This window comes from Ammospiza caudacuta, chromosome 31 (assembly GCF_027887145.1).
Source record: "Ammospiza caudacuta isolate bAmmCau1 chromosome 31, bAmmCau1.pri, whole genome shotgun sequence".
Taxonomy (NCBI): Eukaryota; Metazoa; Chordata; class Aves; order Passeriformes; family Passerellidae; genus Ammospiza; species Ammospiza caudacuta.
The window spans coordinates 2,036,258-2,063,815 of NC_080623.1; the positions used below are offsets into that span (position 1 = coordinate 2,036,258).

The 27,558-nt window shown below is 52.4% G+C and overlaps 1 protein-coding gene across 1 annotated transcript in view; it reads right to left on the reverse strand.

Moving 5' to 3' along the window:
- The window catches only part of SLC4A8 (solute carrier family 4 member 8), a 30,608-nt gene extending 5,194 nt beyond the window's left edge, over window positions 1–25,414 (reverse strand). The window contains exons 1-20 of the mRNA XM_058822207.1: window positions 25,291–25,414; window positions 17,200–17,281; window positions 15,361–15,510; window positions 14,794–14,929; window positions 13,946–14,106; window positions 12,433–12,618; window positions 11,819–11,907; window positions 11,551–11,708; window positions 11,133–11,220; window positions 9,545–9,691; window positions 9,293–9,384; window positions 8,411–8,585; window positions 8,015–8,148; window positions 6,537–6,782; window positions 6,341–6,446; window positions 4,861–5,022; window positions 4,140–4,253; window positions 3,533–3,694; window positions 2,743–2,994; window positions 1,084–1,152 (exon numbers count right to left, since the gene is read on the reverse strand). Of these exons, the coding sequence (XP_058678190.1) occupies window positions 1,084–1,152; window positions 2,743–2,994; window positions 3,533–3,694; window positions 4,140–4,253; window positions 4,861–5,022; window positions 6,341–6,446; window positions 6,537–6,782; window positions 8,015–8,148; window positions 8,411–8,585; window positions 9,293–9,384; window positions 9,545–9,691; window positions 11,133–11,220; window positions 11,551–11,708; window positions 11,819–11,907; window positions 12,433–12,618; window positions 13,946–14,106; window positions 14,794–14,929; window positions 15,361–15,510; window positions 17,200–17,281; window positions 25,291–25,335 (2,754 nt within the window). The 5' untranslated portion in view covers window positions 25,336–25,414. The remainder of the gene's footprint in view (window positions 1–1,083; window positions 1,153–2,742; window positions 2,995–3,532; window positions 3,695–4,139; window positions 4,254–4,860; window positions 5,023–6,340; window positions 6,447–6,536; window positions 6,783–8,014; window positions 8,149–8,410; window positions 8,586–9,292; window positions 9,385–9,544; window positions 9,692–11,132; window positions 11,221–11,550; window positions 11,709–11,818; window positions 11,908–12,432; window positions 12,619–13,945; window positions 14,107–14,793; window positions 14,930–15,360; window positions 15,511–17,199; window positions 17,282–25,290) is intronic.
- Window positions 25,415–27,558: the final 2,144 nt, after the last annotated feature.

The window sequence follows — 27,558 nt, forward strand, 5'->3', positions numbered from 1 at the left end:
GCACCTGCTGTCCCTTCGCTCCATCCAAAATCCACCTGGCTTTGCCCACCAAATTCCGAGTTATTCCAGGGCTTTCTCTGGTCAGCATCTCTTGGCCCAGGGAATCCCCAGCAAGGATTCCCACCAGTAGAATTTCCTTCTCTTCACATGAATTCTGCTATTTTCCCATCACCAAACACCAACCTGTCCTAACACCTGAAACAGAGAGGGCTGAACTGGTTCCTCCCAGTGCTGAACTGTACTCTGTCAGCACTGAACTGGGTCCTCCCAGTGTCGAACTGGGCCCTCCCAATGCTGAACTCGGTCCTCCCAGTACTGAATTGCCCCTCCAGTGCTGAACTGGGTCCTCCCAGCACTGAACTGTCCCTCCCAGTGCCAAATTGGTTCCTCCCAGTGCTGAACTGGTTCCTTCCAGTGCTGAACTGGATCCTCCTGGTACTGAACTGGACTCTCCCAGTGCTGAACTGGTTTGTCCCAGTGCTGAACTGGGCCTTTCCAGCACTGAATTGGGCCTTCCCAGTGCTGAACTGGGTGCTCCCAGTACTGAACTGGGCTCTCCCAGCACTGAATTGGGCCCTCCCAGTACTGAACTGGGCTCTCCCAGTACTGAACTGGGCAATCCCAATGCTGAACTGCCTCCCCCAGGGCTGAACTGGACTCTCTCAGCACTGAACTGGGCCCTCCCAGTGCTGAATTGGGCTCTCCCAGTACTGAACTGGGTTCTCCTAGCACTGAACTGGGCCCTCCCAATGCTGAACTCGGTCCTCCCAGTACTGAATTGCCCCTCCCAGTGCCAAACTGGTTCCTCCCAGTGCTGAACTGGATCCTCCCAGTACTGAACTGGACTCTCCCAGTGCTGAACTGGGTTGTCTCAGTGCTCAACTGGGCCTCTCCCAGCGCTGAACTGGCTTCTCCCAGTGCTGAACTGGGTCCTCCCAGTACTGAACTGGCCCTCCCAGCCGTAAAAACTTCCTGAGCCTGTACCCACCATCCCTGACAAAAACCATTTGAATTTCCTGTGCTCAGAGACGTTTTTCCCACCCCAAGGCCTTCAGGAGAGGAAATTCCCTGGAGCAGCCGTACCTGGATTCCTCGGAGTGACGAGACCCCCATGTACAGAAAGACCCCATAAAGGACTGGCATCGGGATAAACTGGGGAAAAATGCAACAATTAATGGCTCCAATTTCATTTGCAGCATTGCCACTCTCTCCCATCACTCCTTTCTCAGGTGCTGCCTGGAGATTCCCAACTTTCCCATGCTGAATTTTATCCAGCACAGGTTTTGTTCTCTGGGTCAGGCTGATCTTTTGACTCATTCCATCAGAATAATCCTCTTTTCCAGAGAGGCTGGAGACAAAGAGGGGATTTCACCCATCAGGAGCACATTTCATCTATCTGAGACCTCCTGTGGGGGGTAAAAATGATCTCAAAAAAACTCTTGTGGGAATGCATGGAAGTGACATCTCCTTTGAGCCTAGAGGTAGGACTGTGTCTGCTTTGAGCCTGAAGGTGGGACTGGGTCTGGTTTGAGGCCTGGAGATGGGATTGGGTCTCCTCTGAGCCTGGAAGTAGGACAGTGTCTATTTTAAGCCTGGAGGTAGAAATGGGGCTGGTTTCAACCTGGAGTTGGGAATGGGTCTCCTTTAAGCCTGGGTTGTGTCCCCTTTGAGCCTGGATCTGGGAAATAATACTCAGAAATAATTTTAAAATTTATTATTTTTGTGACTGGGTCTGCTTTGAGCCTGGAGCTGGGATTGTGTCTCCTTTGAGCCTGGAGGTGGAAATGGGTCTCCTTTGAGCCTGGAAGTGGGACTGTGCCTGCTTTGAGCCTGGAGATGGGATTGTGTGTTTGCTTTGAGCATGGAGTTGGGATTGTGTCTGCTTTTAGCCTGGGTTGTGTCTCCTTTGAGCCTGGGTTGTGTCTCCTGTGAACCTGGAGCTGGGATTGTTTGGTGAAAAGAAGGGTCAGGGAAGCCTGTGGGGGGAACTCTGAGGGTTCAGCTCCTGGGAATGGCTCTCTCAAGGCTCTTGGGGGAGTGAACTGAAAGTGCTAAATTCTAACCCAAAGCTGGGGTGGATGGGTAGAGTTTGCATGGCCATGTCTGGGGAGCAGGGATGGATTCCGTGAGAAGCTGCTGGAAGTTTCTTTCATGTCTGGCAGAGCCAGCTCCAGCTGGCTCCAGGAGGGACCTGTTGGAGCAGTTTGGGGAGAGCTGTCTGCCATGGGATGGACTCGGGTTGGAGGAGAACCTGGAGAAGTTCCTGGAGAACTCTGTCCCCTGGGAGGGACCAATGGGGAAGGAAGGAAGTTTTTAAGGTTTGGTTTTAATTCTCATTATCCTGCTGTGACTTTGTCAGTAATAAACTCAATTAATATCCTTAATTCCAATGGTTTTTCCCATGATCATGACTGATGAGGGATCTGTCCCTGTCCTTATCTCAAGCCATGAACGTTTGGTCTATTTTCTCTCCAGTCCAGCTGGGAAGGGCAGGGATGGACCAGCTTTGGTGGGATCCAGCCAGGATCCCTCTCACTACAGAGGGTGTGGAGGACAATCCCAAATTAAGGGATTCATCCTGTTTGCTTGGCTTGAGCGCCCCAAGCCAGGTCTGAAGGGCTGGGAAGTCACCAAGGCTGGTTCCCATCCTGCCCTTGGCATCACCTGAGGGAGAGAGGCCCTAATTTCACATCTCCCCCCAAACTCCTGTGGGTCACCAGGGGGTTTCCATCCCGCTCTCACCTTGAGCACAGATGTGAAGAAAACGGAGCAGCCCATGAGCACGAAGATCATCAGGCCAGTGACCCTCTGCTCCCGGATGCCCAGGAACTTGGGCTGCTCGCCCGGCGCGGAGCAGTCGGACTCCACCTTGAGGCTGTTGACGTGGGTGATGGACAGGACAGTGGCGGCCACGAACCAGGGCAGCCCCATCACCGAGCACACCCCCAGCATCACGGCCACCATGAACAGGTCCAGGTGGTACCCGCAGCCTTTCTGGGGAGCAAAAGTGGAACAGGAGCATCCCTCAGGGACAAGGGCAACACCATGGGTGGGGCTCAAAGCCTGCTCAAGCACAAGTCAACTTCTGGAAAATTTAAATAAGGTTTGAAATAAGAACTGGAAAAAAACGTGGATTTGATGTCTTGCATAAAAGTCGGGCAGGATCAGATAAAGTGGGTCTGGAGGGTTTGTACCATCTCTGCTTCTCAGAAATAATTTTAAAATTGATTATTTTTGCATTCATAATGAAATTCCCACCAATTGCAGGCAGGACATGGCTCTGAGTGATCCCTGGAGCTATTTGAGATCCCTTACCCAGCTGCCACTAACATTTGAAAAAACACCACCCTTCTACACTCCAATATTCCCTTGCTGTTCCCAAAAGTTGCCATCCCCTCCCTGTGTCCAGGAGAGCTCCTGGCACACAGCCTGGTGTTATCCCAAACCTTCCCAAAGCGTCTGGGACAGGAGCTTGTCCCAGCCCCACAGCCTGAGCAGGGTGGGCAGGGGGTGACCCCCTGCAGCCCCTCACCTTGAGCCTGTGCTCCTTCCTGTTCACGATGACGGCCGTGATCTGCTGGTCCATGAAGATGAGGATGGTGCAGAGCAGGGCCGGGATGAGCGCGGCCAACACTGTCCACCACGGGTTGGGCCCAATGGGGTTGATGAGCCACCCACGGTCATCCCTGGTGGGCTGCAACAGAGGGTGAGATCAGCTCCCAGCCGAAACCCTTCCCTGGCCTCTGTTCCCCTCCATCCCTGTGTCCAAGCATTTCCCATTTCCCTTCATGTCACCCTCTCCCAGGGGGCTTCTCAGTGCCAGTGTCATCTGTCCCAGAGTCCCCTCTCCCCTGGATTTGGGGCTGGCTTCCCAAAAGACAGGAAGGAATTGATGACTTGGATGTGGCAGAGGAGATGCTTAGACCACCAGCAGCTCCTCCAGCCCAGCCCTGCCCTACTGGTTCTCCTGTCAAATGTCTGGTTTTGGGGCTGTATCCTGATTTCCAGGGAGATCGATGCTCTTGCATGTCGAAGAGGAGATGGTTCCACCACCAGCACCTCCTCCAGCCCTGCCCTGACATCACCTGGTGGCACCTGAGGTGCCGAAAGCCTTCTCCACCAATCCCCAACCCCGTTACCTTGAACACGTGGGGGACGTGGAGCTTGGGGGACGGGATCCCGATCCCGAGGTCGATGAGCACCATGATGACAATGGTGAGGAACACAGCAAAGTCACTCACTGTGGCTCGGACCTGGGGCGAGAAACAGGGGCTGAGAGGGGCCAGGACACGAGGTGGGAAACCTGGGGACACCCACAGAGCTGGGATTGTTAATCCCTAAAATCCCTCCATTCCAAGGACATGCAGCCAACTCCCCTGGGTGGATGGTGCTGCCACATTGGAGATCTGGGGATCTGGTGTGGGACAGTAGAAAGAGTTAAATTAGGGGGAAAATTCAAATTTTAATTCAGACGTTAACAAAAATACCAAAAATGAGGAAGGTGCCACGCTTGTGGGTAAAATGGGGATAAGGCACTGAGGCATCATTCATTCCTGTTTTTCCATGGCAACTCCTCATTCGAATGCCACTCCAGAAAATGATGCTCAGAAGGGGAAGAGAAATAAATAAATTTGGAAGAGCAGATTTCCCACTGCCTGAGCCAAAAACCATCACTCTGGAACAGGTTGTGAGGCAGGTGGGGAATGCCACAACCTCTCCGCACTCATGGAAACAAGGCAGGGACACCCAAGGTCAGCGTTTCCCTGCCTGGCTGAGCGGTGGCCAATCCTTCAGTGCTCCAGGAATGGCATTTTGGGAAAGGAGCATGGAATCTGCCCCCAGCCACCACCTTCTACCTACTCTGGTTGGGAAGTAACGGCTGGTTTTAAACTTCTTCAACAAACTTGACAGGACAAAGGTGGAGAAGAAGAGGATGCAGCACCAGAAGAGGACGTTGGGTGCGTAGGGGCCGTTGTGTCCACAGGCAGGTCCGTGGAACTCCCCATGCAAGGAGCGACATTCCTGGAGAAACAGAGCATCAGGACACAGAGGAAAACTGGGATAACAGGGGGGTGAAGGGTCTTGGTGCAAGATCTGTGACCCTGCAGCTGCCATAGGAGTTATAAATATGAATATATGAATATATTATAAATGTATCAGCATGATGTAAATATGTACATACTTATATATAAATAAATAGAAATATACAATATCAATATTATTATATTATAATATAATAATATAAATGTGTTACTATTTACATATAAATAGAAATATTTATAAATATTATATACTATATACTATATATTATATATTGTATATTACATATTATATACTATATAATATACTACATATATATGTATTTATAAATATAAATATTTCAAAGAGAAATAACTAGAGATATATAAAATATATAAATAGTATTAAACACAATGTGTGATATAAACATGTAGAGGTTTATGTATTTAAATATTTAAATATTTCTATATTTATATAATGCAAATATGGGCAGCAGCAGCTGAACAAGTGACACGTGGAGCTGGAATTACACAGAGGGGAGCAGAGGCAGGATGTGGTGGGACACCATAGACCCATGGCACATCCTCTGCTCCACCATGGCTGAGGAAAACACTGGAGGAGGAGGAAAAGATGGAAATTTGTGGATAAAGAGGGACCAGGGAAGGAGGGCTGGGACAACCATGGGATGGAAAAAGAGACAAATTGTCCCTTTGCAGTCAGAGCTCTCAGAACAAGGCCAAAAGGGGCTGCAGATGTCTCAGAGAGCCCCCATCCCACACCTGGGCTCTGCTTGCAGGAACAATCCCTGTGGGGCTGCTCAGACATGCAAATTTATGCGAGACCCTACAGACAGCAGGGCCTGGAGTCATTAGGAACCAATTAAGGGAGCCAATCACTGCCTCCAGGCAGGAACTTCAGTCCTTCAAATGTTCCAGAAATCAAAGCACCCCCTTAACCTTGATCCAGATCCCACAAAGCTGAGGGGGACAGTTCTTGTCCCTGAGGTTGGGGACAAAGTGAGCTGGACCAGGTGGGCTGGACCAGGTGGGCTGGATCAGGGGGGCTGGATCAGGGGGTCTGGACCAGATGGACTGGATCAGGTGGAGTGGATCAGGTGAGCTGGATCAGATGGGCTGGACCAGGGGGGCTGGACCAGGTGAGTTGGACCAGGTAGGCTCGGCACCCCTGGACTCTCCTTCCCAGGAGCAAGCAGGCTAAAAGTACCCATGATATTTAAGCAGGGACTTCTCAGAGCACAGCCCTGAAGAAGGTGGCTTTGGCACCTGGCCTCCCTGAGGCAGTGGTGGCCCAGGGCACTTACGGTCACTGTGAGGTTTCCCCAGGTGATTCCCGACACGTTGACCCCGTTGCTCCGCCAGATCCGCAGGGTCTCGTTGCTGGGATGAGCTGGGGGCTCGCACTTACAGCTGGAGGGGGGAAACCAGGACAGGGCTGAGGGAACAGCACTGGGACAGACCCAGAGGCACCTGAGGGAGGGTGAGGAGGAGAACACCCACTAATAGATAGTGAGGAGGTCCAGCTTGCTGTGCATGTGCACGGGGAAGGTCTCCCGCAGGTGGCTCAGCTTCTCCAGGGCCTCGTAGATGAAGATGATGCAGATGAGGGAGGCGAAGGCCTCCTCGGTGAAGCGGGTGATGTAGCACACCAGGGAGCTGGCGTCCGTGGCCACCAGCACCACGCAGAAGAACGCGGTCCAGAGCCCGATGCACGTCCGCAGGGACAGGTAGGAGAGCGTGTAGTCCCTGGAAAAGCACAAAACCTCCTGGGGGAAAGGCCAGCATGGGCCTCAGAGCCGAGCCTTCCTCCAGAGAAAATTAGGAGCAATGGGAGAGGGTGTGGAGGTTGCAGGTGGTAAGTGAGGTTTCCATGTCCTTGAGGTTGCAGGATGTGGGTTGTCGCAGACATCTTTTATGGAAAACCCTTTCCTTAGGATTTTTTCCTCCTGAGAAGCTGAGAGGCCTCAGGAACAAAATGTAAACAATGGTTATCTGCTGATGTGGATTGCAACAGGTGGATCTGTGATTGGTCTCATGTGATTGTTTGTAATTAATGGCCAATCACAGCCCAGCTGGCTCAGACACAGGGCCTGAGCCACAAACCTTTGTTATCATTCTTTCTGATTCTATTCGTAGCTAAGCCTTCTAATGAAACTTTTTCTTCTATTCCTTTAGTATAGTTTTAATGTAATATATATCATAAAATAATAAATCTAGCCTTCTGAAACATGGAGTCAACATTCTCATCTCTTCCCTCATCCAAAAACCCCTGTGAACACCGTCACAGTGGGTGGAGAAGCCAAGTGTTTAATTAGCATGAATTGATGTGTTCTTAATGTCTTGAAGGCTGATTGAGGTTGTGGAAGGTTCTCCCATTTTCCCCAGAGCCACGACACCAAAACCAGTTGGGTTTGCCCTGGTCACCCACAGTCAGCTTGGGGGTGAACGAGAAGTTTAATTCTGGTGAGGGGGGTTCATCCCACACCAAAGTCACCAAGATGAAAGGACCATCATAGAAAAGAGCTATATCCTAGGAAAAGCTCCCACTTGCTCAATAAAATCAGCAAAACTCAAAGTATTCCATTTGAACTACATGGAGATTTGGGCAAAATCTATTTCTTCTTCCAGCAAAAACCAGGTTTAGAATTTTGTACTCATTGGAAAACAAACCCTCCATCATTCCCAAACCAGAGTGATCTGTTTCAGCTTTCTTGGGCAACCATCCAGAGCCTCTGGTTCCTCCTCCTCCAACTGCTTCTTTACAACCCTAAAATCCCAAATTACCCCAAGCCAAAAACCCCAAATGGCCCCCAAGCTCAAGGATTCTCACCCTTCCTTTGCAACAGCAGCAGCAGAAGACCTCTGTGACCCAGCAGACAAATATGACAATTCCCATGGAGAAAATTAGAAAAACATCTCCTCCCTGCCCAAAAAAAAAAAAAAAATCTTTCCCCCAGAACTGAAGACAAACATCTCACTTGCAGAATTTGTAGAGAATCTTCTCAAAGACCAGGACGGGTCCAGTGCTGCCGAGGATGGTGAGGGGTTGGCCAGCAAAGAGAGAATAAACCACGCCCGTCATGGATGCTCCCAGCAGTGACTCCATGGCACTCTGGCAGGGAAGAGAGGGAGCAGGGAGCAAATCAATCATTAGGGATAAAAAAAAACCAAAAACCCAAAGGAGATTCACAGCAGCGAAGAGATTTCCAAGGTTATGAAGCAGGTTGGGTTGGAAGGGACCAGCGGGTTGGGTTGGCAGGGGCTGGTTTGGGCTCCAAACGCTCCCCACGAGCAGGGACACTCCCCACCAGTCCAGGGGGGTCCTTTTGGGGCGTCTCCCCCTCCCCACGCTCCCTACAGAGAGAGGAGCTCACAATGTGGCCGTGGGTGGCCTCCCCCAGCAGGCCCCCGAAGGTGATGACGGGGGACATGCAGGCACAGTAAAGGAACAGGAAGGACGCCAGGCACTGCAGGCTCAGACCGTCCCTGAAGTCGCTCCAGAACCACGGCGCCTTGCGCTTCACGTCCAGGACCAGACCCCCAAAGAGCCTGCAGGGAGGGAGGGAACACCAGGCTGTTCTCTTGGAGAGCACCTTTGGTTTCCTTTGGGCAGAAAATGCCCTCACCTGGAGGTGTTTGCCCCTGCCCCAAAGCCAGGAAACCCTGGTGTGCTGATGCTGGGGCTGGGCCACCTGCCTAGGTGTCCCCCCTGCCCAGGTCTCCTCCCTGCCCAGATGTCCCACCTTCCCAGATCTCCCTCCTGCCAGCTCTCCTCCCTGTCCAGCTCTCCCACCTTCCCAAACCTCCTCCTCCCTGCCCAGGTGTCCCCCCCTACCCAGATCTCCCACCTGCCCAGATCTCCCACCTTCCCAGATCTCCTTACTGCCCAGGTGTCCCTCTTGCCCAGATCTCCCACCTTCCTAGACCTCCTCACTGTTCAAATCTCCCCCTGCCCAGATCTCCCATTTTCCCAGACCTCCTCCCACATGTCCAGGTGTGCCCCCTGCCCAGATCTCCCACCTTCCCAGATCTCCTCCCTGCCCAGGTCTCCCACCTGCCCAGACCTCCTCATTGCCCAGGTGTCCCTCTTGCCCAGATCTCCCACCTTCCCAGATGTCCCCCCTGCCCAGCAACGTGGGGACATCGTGGGGCCCTTTCACTGAACCAGGTGACCCCAGAAGCTGCTGGAAGGGGAGGTGCCTGCTCAGATTTTGGGGGAAAAACAGAAGAAGGGCCCAAACCAGGAGAGCTCCCACCTCCCAGTCCGCTCCAGTTCAGGACCACTGTGTTTCTCTGGTTTGCTGTGGGAAGAACTCTCATCCAGAGCTCCCGGCATCTTCCTCTTTTCCTGTGAGCACGGAATTCAGCTCTAAACTGGCATTTTTCAGGTATTTCATTAACCACTAGCTTGCTGTGCTCCTGGCCTGGGTGTGGCTGTGCCAAACTGGGAATCCCAAGTTTAGCAGAACTTGGGGTGTTGCGCTGCCTGTCCCCCTTGCAGCACCCACCTGGGAGGGGACGTTTTTGGGGGGCTCGATCCGGATGGATGGGTCCCACTCTCCCGGAGGCAACACCGTGACCTGATCCAGGAACTCATCAATGCCAGCCACGAGGTCAGCCCGGTCCTTGGCTTTGTAGGCAACATCGTGGAAAACCTGCCCAGAGGAGACCCCCAGTGAGAGCAGAACCCACCCCAGGTGTCCTCACCTGGGCAGCTCCCCTTTGGCTATGGCAGGATCATCTTCCCCAAATCTCCAGCTGGAAATGGCAGCTGGAAATGTTCCCCCAGCAGGAAGAATCTGAGCATTGTGGTGCTTGTAATCATCTCCTCCATGAGGTCACCGTCCCTCATGGCTTTGAGGAGAAGTTCTCCCACCCTGGCAGTGCCACCCTGGGATGGTGCCAGCCCTGGGTGTGGGGAGGATGAGGTGCAGGATGAATCCTGGGTGGGATTTCAGCCCAGCTCCTCATGGCCACACTGGAGGTGTTGGCTCAGAGGGGAGAAGTTAGGGGTGACTTAGAGGTAACCTTATTGCCCTCTTAGCAGTGACCTTATGGGTCTCTTAGAGGTGACCTTATGGCTCTCTTAGAGGTGAACTTATTGCTCTCTACACTTTCCTGAAGGGAGGTTGGAGACAGGTGGGGTTGGTCTCTTCCACCAGGCAGCACTGACAGAACCAGAGGACACAGTCTCAAGCTACATCAGGGAAGGTACAGGTTGGATATTAGGAAAAATTTTTTCACCAAAAGAATAATAAAGCACTGGAATGCTATTCCCAGGGAGGTGGTACAATCACCATCTCTGGATGTGCTTAAAAAAGACTGGTCATGGCACTTGGTGCTATGGTCTAGTTGAGGTGTTAGGGCATAGGTTGGACTTGATGATCTTAGAGGTCTCTTCCAACCTCATAATTCTGTGATTCTGTGATTGATTCTGTGATTCTGTGACACCCTGAGTGCCAGGAGAGTGCTGCATTTTGACCTGAGGCCGTGGAGAAGGCTTCCAAAATTGGTTGGTAGCCCTGAGATTACGGGTGGGCGGTTGATTAGAAGTGTGGAAAATCACTTTCCTGCCAAAATCCAGCAGGCAGAAAGGCAGGGATGGGGCTTGGGATGGAGCTGGAGGGAGAAGTGGGGGCTGAGATTGGGTTGGCACAAAGAGCAGATGTTGGAGCTCTGGGTGCTGAGGATTTTAGACTTTCTGTGCTGACACGTGTTTAAAGAAAGACTGGACATGGCACTTGGTGCTCTGGTCTAGTTGAGGTGTTTGGGCATAGGTTGGACTTGATGATCTTAGAGGTCTCTTCCAACCTCATTATTCTGTGATTGTGTGATTGATTCTGTGATTCTGTGAAGTTCTGGCCTGGGCAATGCCACCACTGGGGACAATGTCCTGGGCACCCCCTAGGGAAAGATGGGATGTGAGATGCACCCAGAGGGGATTTCAGCCCCCGGGATTTGGGGTGATGTAAATCTGCCTCGTTTGGGGTGTGAAGGAAGGGCTGGGACAGCAAATCCTCTTCCTCACTGCTCCAGGGACAGACAATAGTGAAGAACCCCAGAAGTGACCCCGAGATCCCCCTTATCTGATCCCACCTCATCCGTCATGGTGGTGGCCATGGACCTGCCGATCTCGTGGTACTGATGGGCTTTTCCTCCTGGCCCCAGCAGAACAAACAGGAACCTGGACAAGGAAAACCAAACTGAGAGAAGGGAATGTGGCTTCACTCCAAGAGCACCCAGGGAAACCCCTGGGCCCTCAAGAGGAAACACATTGGTTCCCCACCTCCTCGATGGATTGAATTACTCACCAAAACCAATCACAAATCTCATTTTGGGGCCAATTTCATTGAAATTAGTTCATAGGTTTCAAAAATCCAGCATGGAGGGAAGGTGAGGAGTGGCATGGGAGAAACACGCAGCTCCCACTTGTTCCCTTGGGCCCCAAATCGTGGGGTGATTTCAGGTGGGTTTGGGGTTTTTTTAAATAAAAATTTGTGCTTCTCCTTCTGACCTTGTTGGGATGGGAACTTCTGTCATTCCCGACAGGAGCACGGCCGGGGTCAGGCGGACAAAGGCCACGAGGGGCTGGTGGAGGAAATCCAGCTCTCCCACCAGCACGTTGGACGCCTCTGCTCCACTGGGGATCTTCTTCATGAAGTGCAGCTCCGCCTGGGCAGGACCAGCCATTCTCAGGGAATCCCCCAAAAATGAAACCCTCAGGGGTCCCCCAAGGTCCCTCTCACCCCCCTGGAGGAGTGGGAGAGGTGCAGGGGTCTCACCTTGCTCAGGTCCATGGCACTGGTCTCAGGGGTCACCCCATTTTTAGCTTCTGCAGTGGTGGGAGAAGGGTGAGGGGTGAGGGTTTGGGCTGTGAGGGAAGAGAAAAACACTCAGAAAGGGAGGAAAAGGAGGAGTTGGGGTGTTTGTTATTTGCCAGAACAAGTCTAATGGGGGCAAAGTCACCCAGAAACCCCCATGTGGTGCCAAAGCCTGGAGAACACCTCACCTGGTGTCAAATCCCTGGAGAAACCTTCACCTTGTGATAAAGCTTGGCAGAAACCTCCAGCTGGTGCTAAAACCTGGCAAAAACCTCATCTGACCTCAAGTCCTGGAGGACTTCACCTGGTGGTTCCAAACCCCACAGAACCTCACCTGGCTCCAAGCCACACAGAACATCAGCTTCCTCCGAACCATGCAGAACCTCACCTAGTTCCAAGCCCCACAGAACCTCACTTGGTTCCATACCTGCAGGACCTCACCTGTCTCCAAACACCACAGAAATTCACCTGGCCCCAAACCACACAGAACCTCACCTGGCTCTAAACCATGCAGAACCTCACCTGGTTCAAACCATGCAGAACCTCACCCAGCCCCAAACCCCGCAGAACCTCACCTGGCTTCTCCAGCAGGTGCAAGTCCTGTTTCTTGCTGACATCAGCGAAGGAGCGCACGATGGGCAGGAGGTTGTTCCTCTTCCTCTCGTTCTGGTGGTGGTGCTTCTTCAGCAGCACCTCCCGGACCTTGGCCCGCGTGCGCTCGTCGAACTCCGGCGACGGCTCCTGCTGGGCCAGGATCAGGTCTGGGGGGACAGGGACACCAGGTCAGAGCATGGACCTGCCCGGCCTGAGCCACTCTGCCCCTAAAGCCCTGAACCCTGGTGTGTGGAGGGAAAATGGAATCAGAGTAATGCGAGGAAATGGCTTGGAGTGAGTAATTATTGAACAAGGGTCAGCGTCAGCTCCTAGGGAGAGATAAACAGCCAGGTTCTGGAATACTCAAAATGTGCAGGATGTCCTCCTTTTTTGCTGCAGAACATTCTCCCTTTTACTGCAGAATATTCTCATTTTTGCTGCAGAATACTCTCATTTTACTGCAGAATATTCTCTTTTTTGCTCCAGAATATTCGCCTTTTACTGCAGAATAGTCTTCTTTTTGCTGCAGAACACTTCTCCTTTTTACTGAGAAAAGTAAAGGAAAAAGTAAAGTAAAGTAAAGTAAAGTACTGCAGTAAAAGGCAGAATATTCTCCTTTTACTGCAGAATATTCTCCCTTTTCCTGCACAATGATCTCTTTTTTTACTACAGAATATTCTCCCTTTTACTGCAAAATATTCTCTTTTTTTGCTGCAGAACTTTGATCCGGTCTCTCTCTAACCCAAAAATCACTTTCCAAAGGACCCCACACTGCCAGCAAGAGCTGCACACCTGGAGCCCACTCCCATTCTAGGAACTCGTCCCAGATTGCAAGGCAAGATGTGTTCTATCACCATCTGTGTGGCTGTTGTCTTTTGTCAAGTGGGCAGTTTTTCCTCATCTCTTCCGCACCCACTCCTCTCTCAGGAGGGGACACCTGCTGAGAACAGCTATTGAATGTCACTGCCTGGCTGATAAGAACTACAGCATCCCATTGGGAGATGTGAGCCCAGAGGGAGGAGCCAAACATTCCCACCCAGATATAATCTGGAGATTCTGGAACACCAGCGCAGCTTCTCCACTGGATTCCCCAGAGGAAGACTCCATCCTTTCCTACAGGATCCCTGCTCCAGCAGAACCGCCCCTGACACTGCAGGAGGGCTGAGCCACATTTCCAATGGGACTGCTGCCAACACCCTGACCCACAGGGTGTCAGGTTGAGTTCTGACTCTGTCAGTGTTGTTTTGGTTTACTGCATTATTTTATCCTTTTATCTTCTTTGCTATTAAAAACTGTTATTTCCTGCTCCCTTATTTGTTGCCTGAGAGCCCCTTAATTTCAAATTTTATAGCAATTCAGAGGGAGGGGGTTTATATTTTCCATTCCAGAGAGGCTCCTGCCTTCCTTAGCAGACTCCTGTCTTTCCAAACCAAGACAGAACCCCACCAGGCCAGCTGGGAGCCCCAAGCCCCAGTCAGGATTTCCCCCCAGTACCGGCGATGTCCTCGACGCTGGTGGCGCGCACGTCCAGCAGCACGGTGCCGTTGATGATGCAGCTGCGCAGCTCAAAGAGGCTGTGCAGGGACAGCGTGGCCACGTAGGGTTTGCTCCAGCGCTCACCCCCATCCTCCACGTCCTCCTCGAACTTCAGCCACCTGTGTATTTGACCAGAGAGAAAAGGGCTCCAGCCCTGCAGCCCCTCGGATAAAAGCGTGGAGTGGCTGGAGGAAGTTCCTGCAGCTGGGAAAGTTCCATGTCCCAGAGAACTCCTCTGCCACCACAGCTGGCAGCAGGGATCACAGAATCCTGGAATATCCTCAGCTGGAAAGGGCCCACGAGGATCACAGAGTGCAACCCCTGTGCAGGACACCCCAACAATCCCACTTAGAGCTGTCCCTGGCCTCTGGAAACATGGAATCAATTCCAGAGGTGGAAGGGACCTATGAGGATCACAGGATCATGGAAACTCTGGAATTGGAAGGGACCCATGAGGACCATCAAGTCCAACTTCTGGCTCAGGATAACCCCGAAAATCCCACTGATCCCCAAACCAAGCATTCTCTGACCTCTAGAACCATGGAATCTCCTAAGTGGGAAGAGACACGCGAAGATCATCAAGTCCTATCCCTGGCCCTGCCCAGACACCCCAAAATCCCACCTAAAGATTTGAGTCCATGTCCCAGAGAGCTCTGTCCAAACACTCCTGGATCTCTGTCAGCCTTGAGGCTGTGACCATTTCCTAGGGAGCTGTTCCAGCAGGGGAAGAACCTTTTCCCAATGTCCAACCTAAACCCCTCCTGGCACAGCTTCCTGTCATTCCCAAATCTAAGGGATTTATTTACCTGGCCGTCTCCTTCCACTCGGCATCCTCCCCCTCCTTCACGCAGATCTCATCCAGCTCCGTGAACAAGTCATGAGGAACGTGCTGCTCATCCTCCTCGGTGCCCAGAATGAACTGGACCCGCTGGGATGGGGTGTCTGGGGACAGGAGGAGATTCCCCATCCCATTTCTGAGCCTGGATCCATCCCAGCACACTCACATTCCAGTGGCATCACTGGGATCAGTCCAGCCATAAACGCTGGCCTGGCCTCTCTCCCACGGCTCCCTCTGGGCTCTCACAGGGGAAGGTGGAGCCTCCATCCCATAAGGATGGACTGCTTTCCTTCCCCACACCTCCAGTTTTACACCAGAATCCCTAAATCCATTATAGATATTTTATTTTATTTTATTTTATTTTATTTTATTTTATTTTATTTTATTTTATTTTACTTTATTTTATTTTATTGCAAAATCAGAAAAAATTTGGAAAAAGGAGAGCCTTGCTAAAAAAACAAAGCCACTTTTCCGTGGTAAAACAGCCCCACAAAGTGTCCCCAGGGACCTGGCTTGGCAGTGGCGTGATGGGCACCCCAGCAGGACTTACAGTGGTATCCCTGCTCGGCGGGCACCGCGTCCTTCTCGCGCTCCCGTTTCCGGTGCTTCTGGCTGTGGGCGCGGTGGTGCCGGTGGCTCTGGCGCACCAGCGGCATCCGCACGCCCACGTACAGGGTCCGGTGGCCTGGGAAAACAGGATGGTGGCAATGTTGGTGGCTCAGCCAGCACAGCCACCGCAGGAGGAGGTCACAGAGACAGGGCAGCTCCTCAGGGACCCGCAAGGTTCATCCAGGACCCACACAGGACACCCCAATGCCGAAGATTGCAATGCAAGATGTTTTCCATTGCCATCTGTATGGCAGATGACCTTTGTCAAGTGGGCAGTTTGCTTTATCTCTCTCTGTGAGTGATCACATTCACACCTCTCCTGGGAGGGGACATTGCTGATAACAGACTATTGAATGTCACTGCATGACTGATAAGAACTATAACATCCCATTGGGAGATGCTCCGCCCAGAGGGAGGAGCCAAGCATTGCTACCCAGATATAATCCAGAGGTTTTTGAGACACCAGCACAGTTTTCTCCACTGGATTCCCCAGAGGAACAGCAGCTGTCTCTTCTTCCACTGGATCTTCAGAGGGAGAATACATCCTTCTCTTCAGAACCCCCTTGCTCCAACAGAACCACCCCTGACACTGCAGGAGGGCTGCAGCCACAATTCCAATTGGACTGCCACCAACACCCTGACCCACAGGGTGCCAGGCTGGGTTCTAGTGTACTGCATTGTTTATTTTATCCTTTTAATTTTTTTCTCTTCCCTATTAAAGAACTGTTATTTCCTGCTCCCATATTTTTGAGAGCTCCTTAATTTAAAATTTATAGCAATTCGAAGGGGTGGGGAGGCTCCATTTCAGGGGAGGCTCCTGCCTTCCTGAGCAGACTCCTGTCTTTCCAAACCAAGACACCCAAAACTCCCACAGCAACTTCCCTCAATGTAAATTTCAGTGGATCCCTGACTTTGACAGACTTGTCCTTTTTTCCAAGCCCATTTTACTCAAGCTTCACACCAAGGGATGGTTTGGGGTCACCTAAATGTGCCCTGAAAGCACCAAAACCCTTCTCAAATTCCAGCCTGGACTGGACGACACCACCACCCCTCAGATTTGCTCATTAAGCAGGAGATAACACAATAATTAGAGTTTTGAAATCTTTTTATGGCAGAAGGCAAGAAGGAAATATCAAAGGAGCTCCATGACAATGAACTCTAGGGGGGAAACAGGGAATCTGCACCACATCAAATTATTCTCCTGCCCTCTCCAAGCCAGGAGCAGCTGCTGTGGGAAAAGCAGATGGGAATTATCCAACCCCATGGACACATTTCACACTGGGCCTCCATCAGGGCTTTAAAAGCCGTTACAATAAAAAATAAATCAATAATTTGTTGTTTAACCAAGAACCTCAACAGATTTTGCTGCTCTTGATGCGACACCAGGCAAGGGACATTTCAGGGACTTTTTCCCAGGGCTTGGTGGCTCCTCCAGCAGGATCTCAGCAGGATCCCAGCAGGTTTTCAGCAGGATCCCAGCAGGATCTCAGCAGGATCTCAGCAGGATTTCAGTGGGATCCCAGCGGGACCTCAGCAGGATTCCAGTAAGTTCTCATCAGGATCTCAGTAGGATCCCAGCAAGATCCCAACAGGATCTCAGCAGAATCCCAGGAGGATCTCAACAAGTTCTCAGCAGGATCCCAGCAGGATCTCAGCAGGATCCCAGCAGGATCCCAGCAGGATCTCAGCAGAATCCCAGCAGAATTCCAGCAGGATCCCAGCAGGATCTCAGCAGAATCCCAGCAAGCTCTCAGCAAGATCTCACCTTCCAGCTCCTCCTTCTCATAGTGGATGTTGACCACATTGCTCGTCCTGCCCTGGTCAATCACAGCCTCCTCATCGTGTCTCTAAAGAGGACAAGAAGGGAAAATTTGGTGATGGGTCTGTGGAGCTCCCTGTCCATCCACCATTCCATGAGGATCACGGCTTCTCCTCCAGGCACAGCCCAACACACAAGGATTTGTGGAAGGTTCTTTTCCCAATCCCAAATAAACCCATCCGTGTTGTACACGATGGGAGTCTGGAATGGTTACTGTGGGGGGGAGAGGGACCTCAGACCCAAATTTGGGCATTTCAGACCTAAAAGTACTCAACCCTTTTCTTTGTTTTTGTAGTTGATTTCTTAAAAAAGGAAAAAATACACAGGGATTTCCAAGCTGGGGGGAAAGAGCCACTTTTGGTCTCATTGTGGCTCCTGCAGAACTCCCTGGGTGGCTCTTGGCCACAGGACGTGGTCACTAATCTTTCAAGGTTCTGCAGAGGCTCAGGCTCCCCTTGGTGCAAGTTCCCCATAGCAAACAGCATTTCCCATCTTTTAATTGAGATTTCTGAGCAACCTGGGCTCATGGGAAGTACCCCTGTCCATGGCAGAGGGGCGGAGCAGGATGGTTTTCCAACCCAAAACATTCCATGATTCTTTCATGCTGCAAATACTAAAGGAAGGAACCACCACTGCTCACCTGCCCCTTCCTTGTGCCCCCAGATAACCCAAGAAAACCAAAATCCCATCATCTGTGCAAACAAACACCCTACAATGCCCAACAACCCATATTTTCTGTCAATTTCCCAATTATTCCTCGTTTAAAGGCTCAAAGGGAAGGTTTGGGACGATTGGGTGGATGAGGTCCAACCTTGCCTTGATGCCATTGCGGCAACCGAAAATTATTCAAACAACAAAAACCACACCCAGATTTCAATTCCTGAAACTGAAGGTGGAAAAGGAGCAAAATCCTGGGGGAAGTGGGGGAAAAGAGCCACTTTTGGTCTCATTGTGGCTCCTGCAGGACTCCCTGGGTGGCTCTTGGCCACAGGTCATGGTCACCAATGACCTCCAAATCTTTCAAGGTCCTGCAGAGGCTCAGGCTCCCCTTAGAAGGATTTCCCCATGAAAAACAGCATTTCCCATTTTTTAACTGAGATTTCTGAGCAACCTGGGCTCATAGCAGGTATCCCTGTCCATGACAGAGGGGTGGAGTAGGATGGTCCGATGGTTTTCCAACCCAAACCATTCCATGATTCTTTTATGCTTCAAATACTGAAGGAAAGAATCACCACTGCTCACCACTCCTCTCCTTGTGCCCCCAGACAACCCAAGAAAACCAAAATCCCATAAAAATCTATGAAAACAAACACCCTGCAAAGCCCAACAACCCATATTTTCCATTAGCACCCCAATAATTCCTCATCTAAAGGCTCAAAGGGAAGGTTTGGGATGATTGGGTGCATGAGGTCCAACCTTGCCTTGATGCCATCACAGCGACCAAAAATGATTCAAACAACAAAAATCACACCAAGATTTCAATTCCTGAAACTGAAGGTGGAAAAGGAGCAAAATCCTGAGGGAACTGGGGGAACTGGAGGAGCTGCTGGATGAAATTCCAGGAACAAGAGCTCCCCCATGCATGGGGAACCAGCTCAGATCAACCACAGCTCGAATCTGTAAGGAAGGTTTCCAACCCCACCAGGCAGACACTGCCCTTGTATTGACAATGATGCCATGAGGTGATTGGAAAATGCAGAATAAATAATGGATTATGATTTCAAGTGGATATCAGGGAATCTGTTCCCCCCAAATTCCTGCTTTAACCAAAGGATGGAAACCTTTAGGTCCCTCCAGGCATGGGTGAGTTTGATAAGGAAGAGGAGCAAATAATCCTGCTGGGAATGATTGCTGGTGCCTGAGCACCAATTCCAGAGTTCCAGTGTCGCTTCCTCTGCCTGCTCTGGACCTGCCCTCCCCACATTGCCCAGCAGCCGGATTTTCCTGCCCAGTGGCTCTTCTGTCCTCACTCCAGTGACATCCATCACCACCCTCCTGCCCTTCCCAGCTCCCTCCAGAGACACCAAAAGGGACTAAACCCACTAAACCCAACCATGGAAAAGGCACAGGGTGAAAGGGCTGGATAAATGACAATTTAAAATGGGAATTTTAATAAAGTGGCAAATTTGAGCACATCTGTGGCAGTGAACAGGATTTCCGTCCTCACTCCGGTGACATCCATCACTACCCTCCCACCCTTTCCAGCACCCTCCAGAGACACCAAAAGGGATTAAACCTACTAAATCCAACCCTGGAAAAGGCACAGGGTGAAAGGGCTGGATAAATGACAATTTAAAATGGGAATTTTAATAAAGTGGCAAATTTGAGCACATCTGTGGCAGTGAACAGGATTTCTGTCCTCGCTCCGGTGACATCCATCACCACCCTCCTGCCCTTCCCAGCACCCTCCAGAGACACCAAAAGGGACTAAACCCCAGCCCTGGAAAAGGCACAGGGTGAAAGAGCTCGATAAATCTCAATTTAAAATGGGAATTTTAATAAAATGGCAAATTTGAGCACAGCTGTGGCAGTGGGAGTAAACAGGGATTTGAGAGGGGCAGATTCAATCCTCCCTCAATTCAAGGCTCTTTCTCCCCAAAAGGACATTTTGTCAAACCTCCCCTCCTGCACTCCAGGGAAGCTCCAGCAGGATTTGGGGGAGTTTTCCCTCCCTCAGGGGATGAACAGCCCCAGCAGAGCCCCTGGGACTCTCCCAGAAAGGGTCACATTGTCACTGCTGTGACCTCGTGGGTCCCTTCCCATCCAGGCCATTCCTTCATCCTCGTGTCCATCCCCGGTTTTGGGAGACTCCGGTTGGATCAGGGGTCAGATTCCCTCAGGACAAGGTGGCACCGTGTGCCCCTCAACTCCAGAGACAAAAATGGATAGGATCAGAATCCAGAGTTCCAAACCCAGGATTATTTACACTCCCTAAAATTCTCCACGCTCAGAAAACACTGAGGAGGGGAAGAACCCAGCTCTGGTTTATGGAAAATTCTCCAGAATGAGGTGAAAACACCACATCCTGCCAGGGGAAGAACAATCAGCATTGAGGTGGATTTTAAACCCAAATTCCCAAAGAGCAAGTGAGGTCCAAACTGTCAGGAAAAGAAACATCATGGGCAGGGCTGGTTTCCATCCCAGTTTCCTGCAGAAAATCAGGGAATTCCTGGAAGGTCTTGCTTTGGCACAAGCTTTCTATAAGTTACAAGGACATAAAATTTGGTGGGTGATTGGTTGATGATTTATCATCATGGTTTGTATTTTTGTTTGGGTTTTTTGGGCGAGGGGGTTAGTTCTGGGGTTAATTCTATGTCTTTGGGGGTGGTTGTGGAGTGATGATGGTGGTTGTTTTTTTTAATAATAGGAAATGTAGAGGAAGGTTAATTGAAAGTATTGATGATAAGTGATTTGGATAATGTAGGGATATATGGTTTAATTATTTGATGAAAGAAAAAACTTTTCAAGATAAAAAAAGTGAGGCACAAACTGTCAGGAAAAGAAACATCATGGGCAGGGCTGGTTTCCATCCAAATTTCCTGCAGAAAATCAGGGAATTCCTGGAAGGTCTTGCTTTGCACAAGCCCTATCCCTTGGGGAATCCTCATGTGTCATGCTTTCTATAAGCTATAAGGACATAAAATTTGGTGGGTGATTGGTTGATGATTTATTATCATGGGTTGTATTTTTGTTTGGTTTTTTTTGGGGGGGGGGTTAGTTCTGGGGTTAATTCTATGTCTTTGGGGGTGGTTGTGGAGTGATGATGGTGATGTAGAGGAAGGTTAATTGAAAGTATTGATGATAAGTGATTTGGATAATGTAGGCATATAGGGTTTAATAATTTGACAAAAAAAAAGTTAGGATCAAAAAAGTAAGGCACAAACTGTCAGGAAAAGAAACATCATGGGCAGGGCTGTTTCCATCCAAATTTCCTGCAGAAAATCAGGGAATTCCTGGAAGATCTCGCTTGGGCACCAGCCCCATCCCTTGGGGGATCCTCATCATCCAGAGCCCGTCCTGCCACGGGACAGGGGCTCCGGATGTGAAAAATGCATGTATTTTATGATTGGCTTTTCGCAAATATTAAAATTAATACTATATGTGTTGTGTTAGAAAATAATGCTGTATTAATTTTCTTAAGTACTGTGTTAAATATAGTTTTAGGTTATAAAAATTGTTAAAACATAAACTATGCTATGTAAGATGCTTTGTTTAACAGAAAGGACTCGCAGCGAGATAGCAGCCACAGGACACCTAAATCTTTCAGAGAAAGGGAATTTATTGCCTTCTTATCAGAAGAAAGGAACTTCTTCCCGCCTTGGAGGCACTGTTAGGAATGACCAAACGGAATCCTGTGTTTGAATGGAATTTATGCATCATGTATGAAGTGTATGAATATGCAACGGGCTATTGTTCTTAAGGGTTAATCCTCTGTTAACAGGGGTCCTTTTTCAGGCTCATGATGCCCAGAAAAAGGTACCCGGACGTCCGTAACTCTTTGTTTTTTATTGTCTCTTATTTTCCTAATTCAATTTGTCCAAATTGTTATTACTCTAATTGTGTCACTATTCTTTTTAACTATTTTATTACTATTAAACTTTCAAAAATTTTAAAAACAAGTGATTGGCGTTTTTCACACCAGACAAGCCCCATTCCTCCTCTCCTCCCTCTCCAGCTCTGCTGCCTACCCGAGCTGAGCGAATCTGGCATCTCCATCCTCCAGACTCGTTTGCTTTATGAGCTCCCTGCAGAGCTCACCTGCCCGGAAAGGTGACCCGGGTGTCGAATGACCCGGCCGGGAAGGTGACACCGAGGGCTGGGCAGGGAAAATCCCACCGGGACCAAGCTCGGAGCCCCACTGAGGGTGATTAACCAGGATTGGGGCTCCAGGAGCTTTAGGAGGGGCAGGTGGCACCGGTGGGATGCTCTGACATCCCATGGCCCTTCCCTGGACACATCCCCGAAATCACAGCAAGGGAAATGCTGCCCCTCAAACTGCCCCGGTCCCAGTCAGGCCACTCAGCGTTGTTCTGGTTTTTTAAGTTCTTTTAAGCCTTCTGATGTTTATATTTTTGTAATGAACTTTCTTATGGACTTTATGTAAATATTGAATTTGCATTCTTTTATGGAGGAGGAGAAATTTGATGGGCTGTTGGTTTTGTCCAGTGTCATTGGAGAGGTGGCACTGCCACCCTCCAATCCGCGGTCACTTTTGGAAATCTATAAATGTTGGAGTCAGAAATTAAACTTCCCTCTCTTTTACCTTGGAGATTCCAGTTTTATTTTGTGTCCTGGAGCGACAGACTGGGAGGAGCTGTTCCCCCGAGGACATTTGGGGGGATTTGAGGATTTATGGCCATGGAACCATGGGTTTGGGGTGGGATGGAGGGGCTGCTCCCCCAAAGACATTCAGGGAATTTGAGGATTTATGGCCATGGAGCCATGGGTTTGGGGTGGGATGGAGGGGCTGCTCCCCCAAAGACATTCAGGGAATTTGAGGATTTATGGCCATGGAGCCATGGGTTTGGGGTGGGATGGAGAGGCTGTTTCCCCAAGGACATTTGGGGGGATTTGAGGATTTATGGCCATGGAGCCGTGGGTTTGGGGTGGGATTGAGCAGAAAAGGGGATGGCCCCAAAGCAGGGGTTATCCCAGGATGCCTGGATGGGCACCAGCCTTGCCTCTCCATCCTCCTCCACTGTCGACAGCCTGGCAAGCACCAGATCATCCAAACTGGGCTGCAAGGGAGATGCTGAGATTGGCATCGCTCACCCTGGAGTCTCAGAGCAGCCAGAGTTGTTTCAATTTGCTGTTTTCTAAGGAAAAAGATATCAATTTGGCTGCCTGGGAGTTGTTTTCTGGGGAGACTGAAAGGAATTGTTGCTACTAGGAATGAAATCAGGAATGGCTGGAGCAAGGCAGGATAACCCATTTTGGTCCCCCTCCATGTCACATCCCCTCAAGAAACTCCCAAACCCCACAACCTCCCACCCCAAGTCCGCTCCTGGCCCCCTCCACCACCTCCCACCCCCTTTTCCCCCAGCTGAGGCCAAACCCGGCCCTTTGCTCCCCAAAAATCCCCTTGGCCCTTTTTTGCTCCCTAAAAATCCCCTTGTCCCAGGAGGGAAGGTTCAGAAATTGGGGAGGGTTGAGCTGTCACCTCCAGCTCTTCCCAAAACACCACTTGGAAGTCTCTGACTTCCTTGGAAATTCATTATTTTATCCCATTTTCCAGTCTCTGCCTCCTCACGTGTGTCCTGTCCCCCTGTCTAAATCCATATTTTGTTGGGATTTTGTGTCCCTCAGAAGGATCCTTGGCGGTTCTGCCTCAGTTTCCCTGGCTCCCTGCGACTCCTCAGGTTAGGAATGGAAATCTCCTGCTCTGGGGATGTTTTGGGGTAATTGAGGACGAGGAAAAGCCCCAAACAGAGGCTCAGCCCTGAGCCCCCCTGGCCCCAGCCCAAGACACACCAGGAGCGGCCACCAGCAGCGCTGGCAGGATTGATGTCACTCACCCGGCCCGAGGTGTAATTAATAATTAATAATTCATTAATAACTGACCCACTGTTCTGATGGGATGAGGGTAACAGGGGGGACCTGGGGGCTGCTGAGGTGGCAGAGAGACCCCCCTGACCCAAATCCATCCCCCTGGGACAAAGCCCTGGGGTCCCCTGGGCCGTGTCACCCCCAGGGACCCCCTGGCTGGGGCTGGGGGAGAGGAGGGGTCTCTGTACCCCCAAAATGGGGCTGGGGAGGGACCTTCTGGTCACAGCCAGGATATCCCCGGGACACCATGGCCACAGGGCAGGGGGGACATAAACTCCATTCTCGCTGTCATTTCCAGGCAGAATCGTTAATTCCCAACCTCTCATTAATTAATTCCCACCCAGAGCAGCTCCCAACAGTCCTGGGGTGTGGGGCGGGGGGGACAGGGACAAGGAGACGCTGAAAGGGGGAGGGACAGCCCAAGGGGGAACAGCCCAGGGGTCCCCTGCCCCCTCCTGCCCGGGCACAACCCTTGAGACCCCCAGAATGTGGGGCAGTGACAGGGGACAGTGACAGGGGGGATAGTGTGGGGTGGCAGCGATGGGATGGCAGTGACAGAGGCGACAGTGACAGGGGGAACAGTGATGGGGGGACAGTGCAGGGTGGCAGTGATCGGGGGACAGTAATGGAGGGACACTGATGGAGGGACAGTGACAAGGGGGACACGGGGCCAGTGACAGGGGACAGTGATGGGGTGGCAATGACAGTGGAACAGTGATGGCGGGGACAGTGACCGGGGCAGACAGTGGTGAGGGGGACAGTGCAGGGTGGCAGTGACGGGGGGACAGTGACGGGGGGGACAGTGACGGGGCGGGAGGGGACAGTGACGGGGGGACAATGATAGGGGGACAGTGATGGGGGATGAGGGGGACAGTGACGGGGGCACAGTGACGGGGGGGACAGCGCAAGGTGGCAATGATAGGGGGACAGTGACTGGGGGACAGTGACGGGAGTACAATGACAGGGGGACAATGAGGGGGGGACAGGGGGACAGTGACAGGGGACAGTGCAGGGTGGCAGTGACAGGGGGACCATAACGGGGGGACGATAACGGGGGGACAGTGACTGGGGGACAGTGCCGGGGTGACGCGGGGCTCTGCGGGGACAGTGGCCTTTGTCTCCTCTCCCAAAGCCGCCCGGGGGAGGGAGGCACAGGCAGATGCAGATGCACAGGAGGAGCTGGGGGGGGCTCGCTGAGGCCCCCCCAGCAGCCCCACTCAGGTGCCCTTCCCCCCCTTCCCCTCCCTCCTGCGCCCACCTCGAGCGCCCCTCGCCCCCCCCTTTGCACAGCCGGACCCCCCCATCCCCGACACCCAATTCACGGACACCCCCCCCCCCCCCGCCGATGCCCTTCACCCCTCCGCGCTCCCCTCGCCCCCCCTGCAGAACCCTCCCCTCTCCCGCCCCGGTCGGAAATGCCGCAGTGAAGCGGGCGCGGAGCATCCTCCGGCCGGCCCGGGGGCACCGCGAGCCCCCCGCCCGCGGCCCCACCTGGTAGCTGAGGATGCCATCGGGCTCGGTGCTGCCGGCGGGCATGGCTGGGCCCGGGCACCCCCCCGGGGCGGGGGCCAGGGGGGGCCGGTGCCGCTCACAGCGGCTCCAGCATCGCCGGGGCCGGGGCCAAACCCCGCCCAGGCCGGCGGCAGCAGCGGCAGGAGGAGGAGGAGGAGGAGGGGGAGGAGGCAGGGCCGGGAGGGGCGATGCCCGCGGGTTCCCTGCGCCCCCCGCCCCGATTCCCTCCCCGGCCCCGCTCCGACCCCTCTGAACCGTGCCCAGGACCCTCCCGGTGCCCCCCGGCATCGCCCCCATCCCCCCTGCAGCACCTGCCCTCGGCTGACCCCCAGCCCCCCCGTTCACCCCAATTCCCTTCAGCACTCAGCGCCCCCACCCAACCCCGGCATTGCCCCCTCCCCCGTGCCTGCAGCAGCGCCCCCGGATCCCCCTGATCGCCCCCGGGATCCTCACCCCGATTCCCCTCTCATCCCTATCCCCCCAGCATCACCCCCGGCCCCTCCGGCAGTTCAGTGCCCCCTCCCAGAGCCATCGCCCACCCTCGGTGCCCCCCAGCACCATCCTGACCCACCCCCAGCACCATCCTGGTACCTGCCCAGGACCATCCTGACTCCTGACCCCCCAGCACCACCCCGACTCTGCTTCTCACTATCCCTTGATCCCCTCGAGCCTCCCCCCTCAGATCCTCTCCAGCTTCACCCCCAAATCCCCTCCAGCATCCCTCCCCAGCATCACCTTCAACACCATCCTGACCCCTCCAGCGCCATCCTGCCACCCCCCAAAACCATCCTGTCCCCCCCCAACACCATCGTGGTACCCTCCAACACCATCCTGATCCCCCCCCCCAGCATCACCCCAACTCTGCTTCAGCACCATCCCTTGATCCCCTCTCCTCAAATCCCCTCAGACCCCCCAGCCCTCTCCAGCTTCACCCCCAACTCCCCTCCACCATCCCTCCCCAGCATCACCTTCAACAGCATCCTGACCTCCCCCAGGGTCATCCTGACCCACCCAGCACCATCCTGACCCCACCAACACCATCCTGGTACCTGCCCAGGACCATCCTGACTCCTGACCCCCCCTCAGCATCACCCCGACTCTGCTTCTCACCATCTCTTGATCCCTCGAGCCTCCCCCCTCAGATCTTCTCCAATGTCACCCCCAAATCCCCTCAAACCCCCCAGCCCTCTCCAGCTTCACCCCCAGTTCCCCTCCACCATCCCTCCCCAGCATCACCTTCAGCACCATCCTCATCCCCTCAGGGTCATCCTGACCTTCCCCTCAGCATCATTCTGACCCCCCAAACAACATCCTGCCCCCCAGAACCATCTTGGTACCCCCAGCACCATCCTGACCCCCTTAAAACCATCCTGACTTTCCCAGCACCATCCTGGTACCCCCAGAACCATCCTGACCCCACCCCAGCACTGTCCCAACCTTCCCCAAAATCATCCTGGTACCCCCCAAACACCATCCTGACGCCCCCAGCACCATCCTGACCCCCCCAGACCCATCCTGTTCCTCCCAACACCATCCTGACACTCCCAGCTCATCCCCTCAGGAATCTCCCAAACCCCAACATCCTCCTCCTCAGCCCCCCTCATCCCCTCCTGGCCCCCTTCACCACCTTCCGCCCCCCTTTTCCCCCAGCCGAGGCCAAGCCCCACCCTTTGCTCCCCAAAAGTCCCCTTGTCCCTTTTTCCTCCCCAAAAATCCCCTTGTCCCTTTTTTTACCCCTTGTCCCTTTTTTGCCCCCCAAAAAATCCCCTTGACCCTTTTTTTTTTTCTTTGCTCCCTAAAAATCCCCCTGTCCCTTTTTTCCTCCCCAAAAGTCTCCTTGACCCTTTTTTCTCCCCCAAAATCCCCTTGGCCCTTTTTTGCTCCCCAAAAATCCCCTTGTCCCAGCAGGAAAGGTTCAGAAATTGGGGAGGGTTGAGCTGTCACCTCCAACTCTTCCCCAAACACCACCTGGAAGTCTCTGACTTCCTTGGAAATTCATTTTCTTTATCCCATTTCCAGCCTCTGCCTCCTGAGTTCGTGTCCAAACACAGCAGGATCACGGAACATTTCCCTTCCCCTAACGAGGGATGAAATCGAGGGGCAGTTATTAATTAACAGAGGCGTTAATGACTCCCCATCCTCGCTGGTGGCACAGATGGGCTCCTGCTGCAGATGATTCCTCCCTCCCATCCCTCATTTCCAGCAGCTCCCAGAAGATTTGGGGCAGCCACAGCAGCCAGAGAGTTT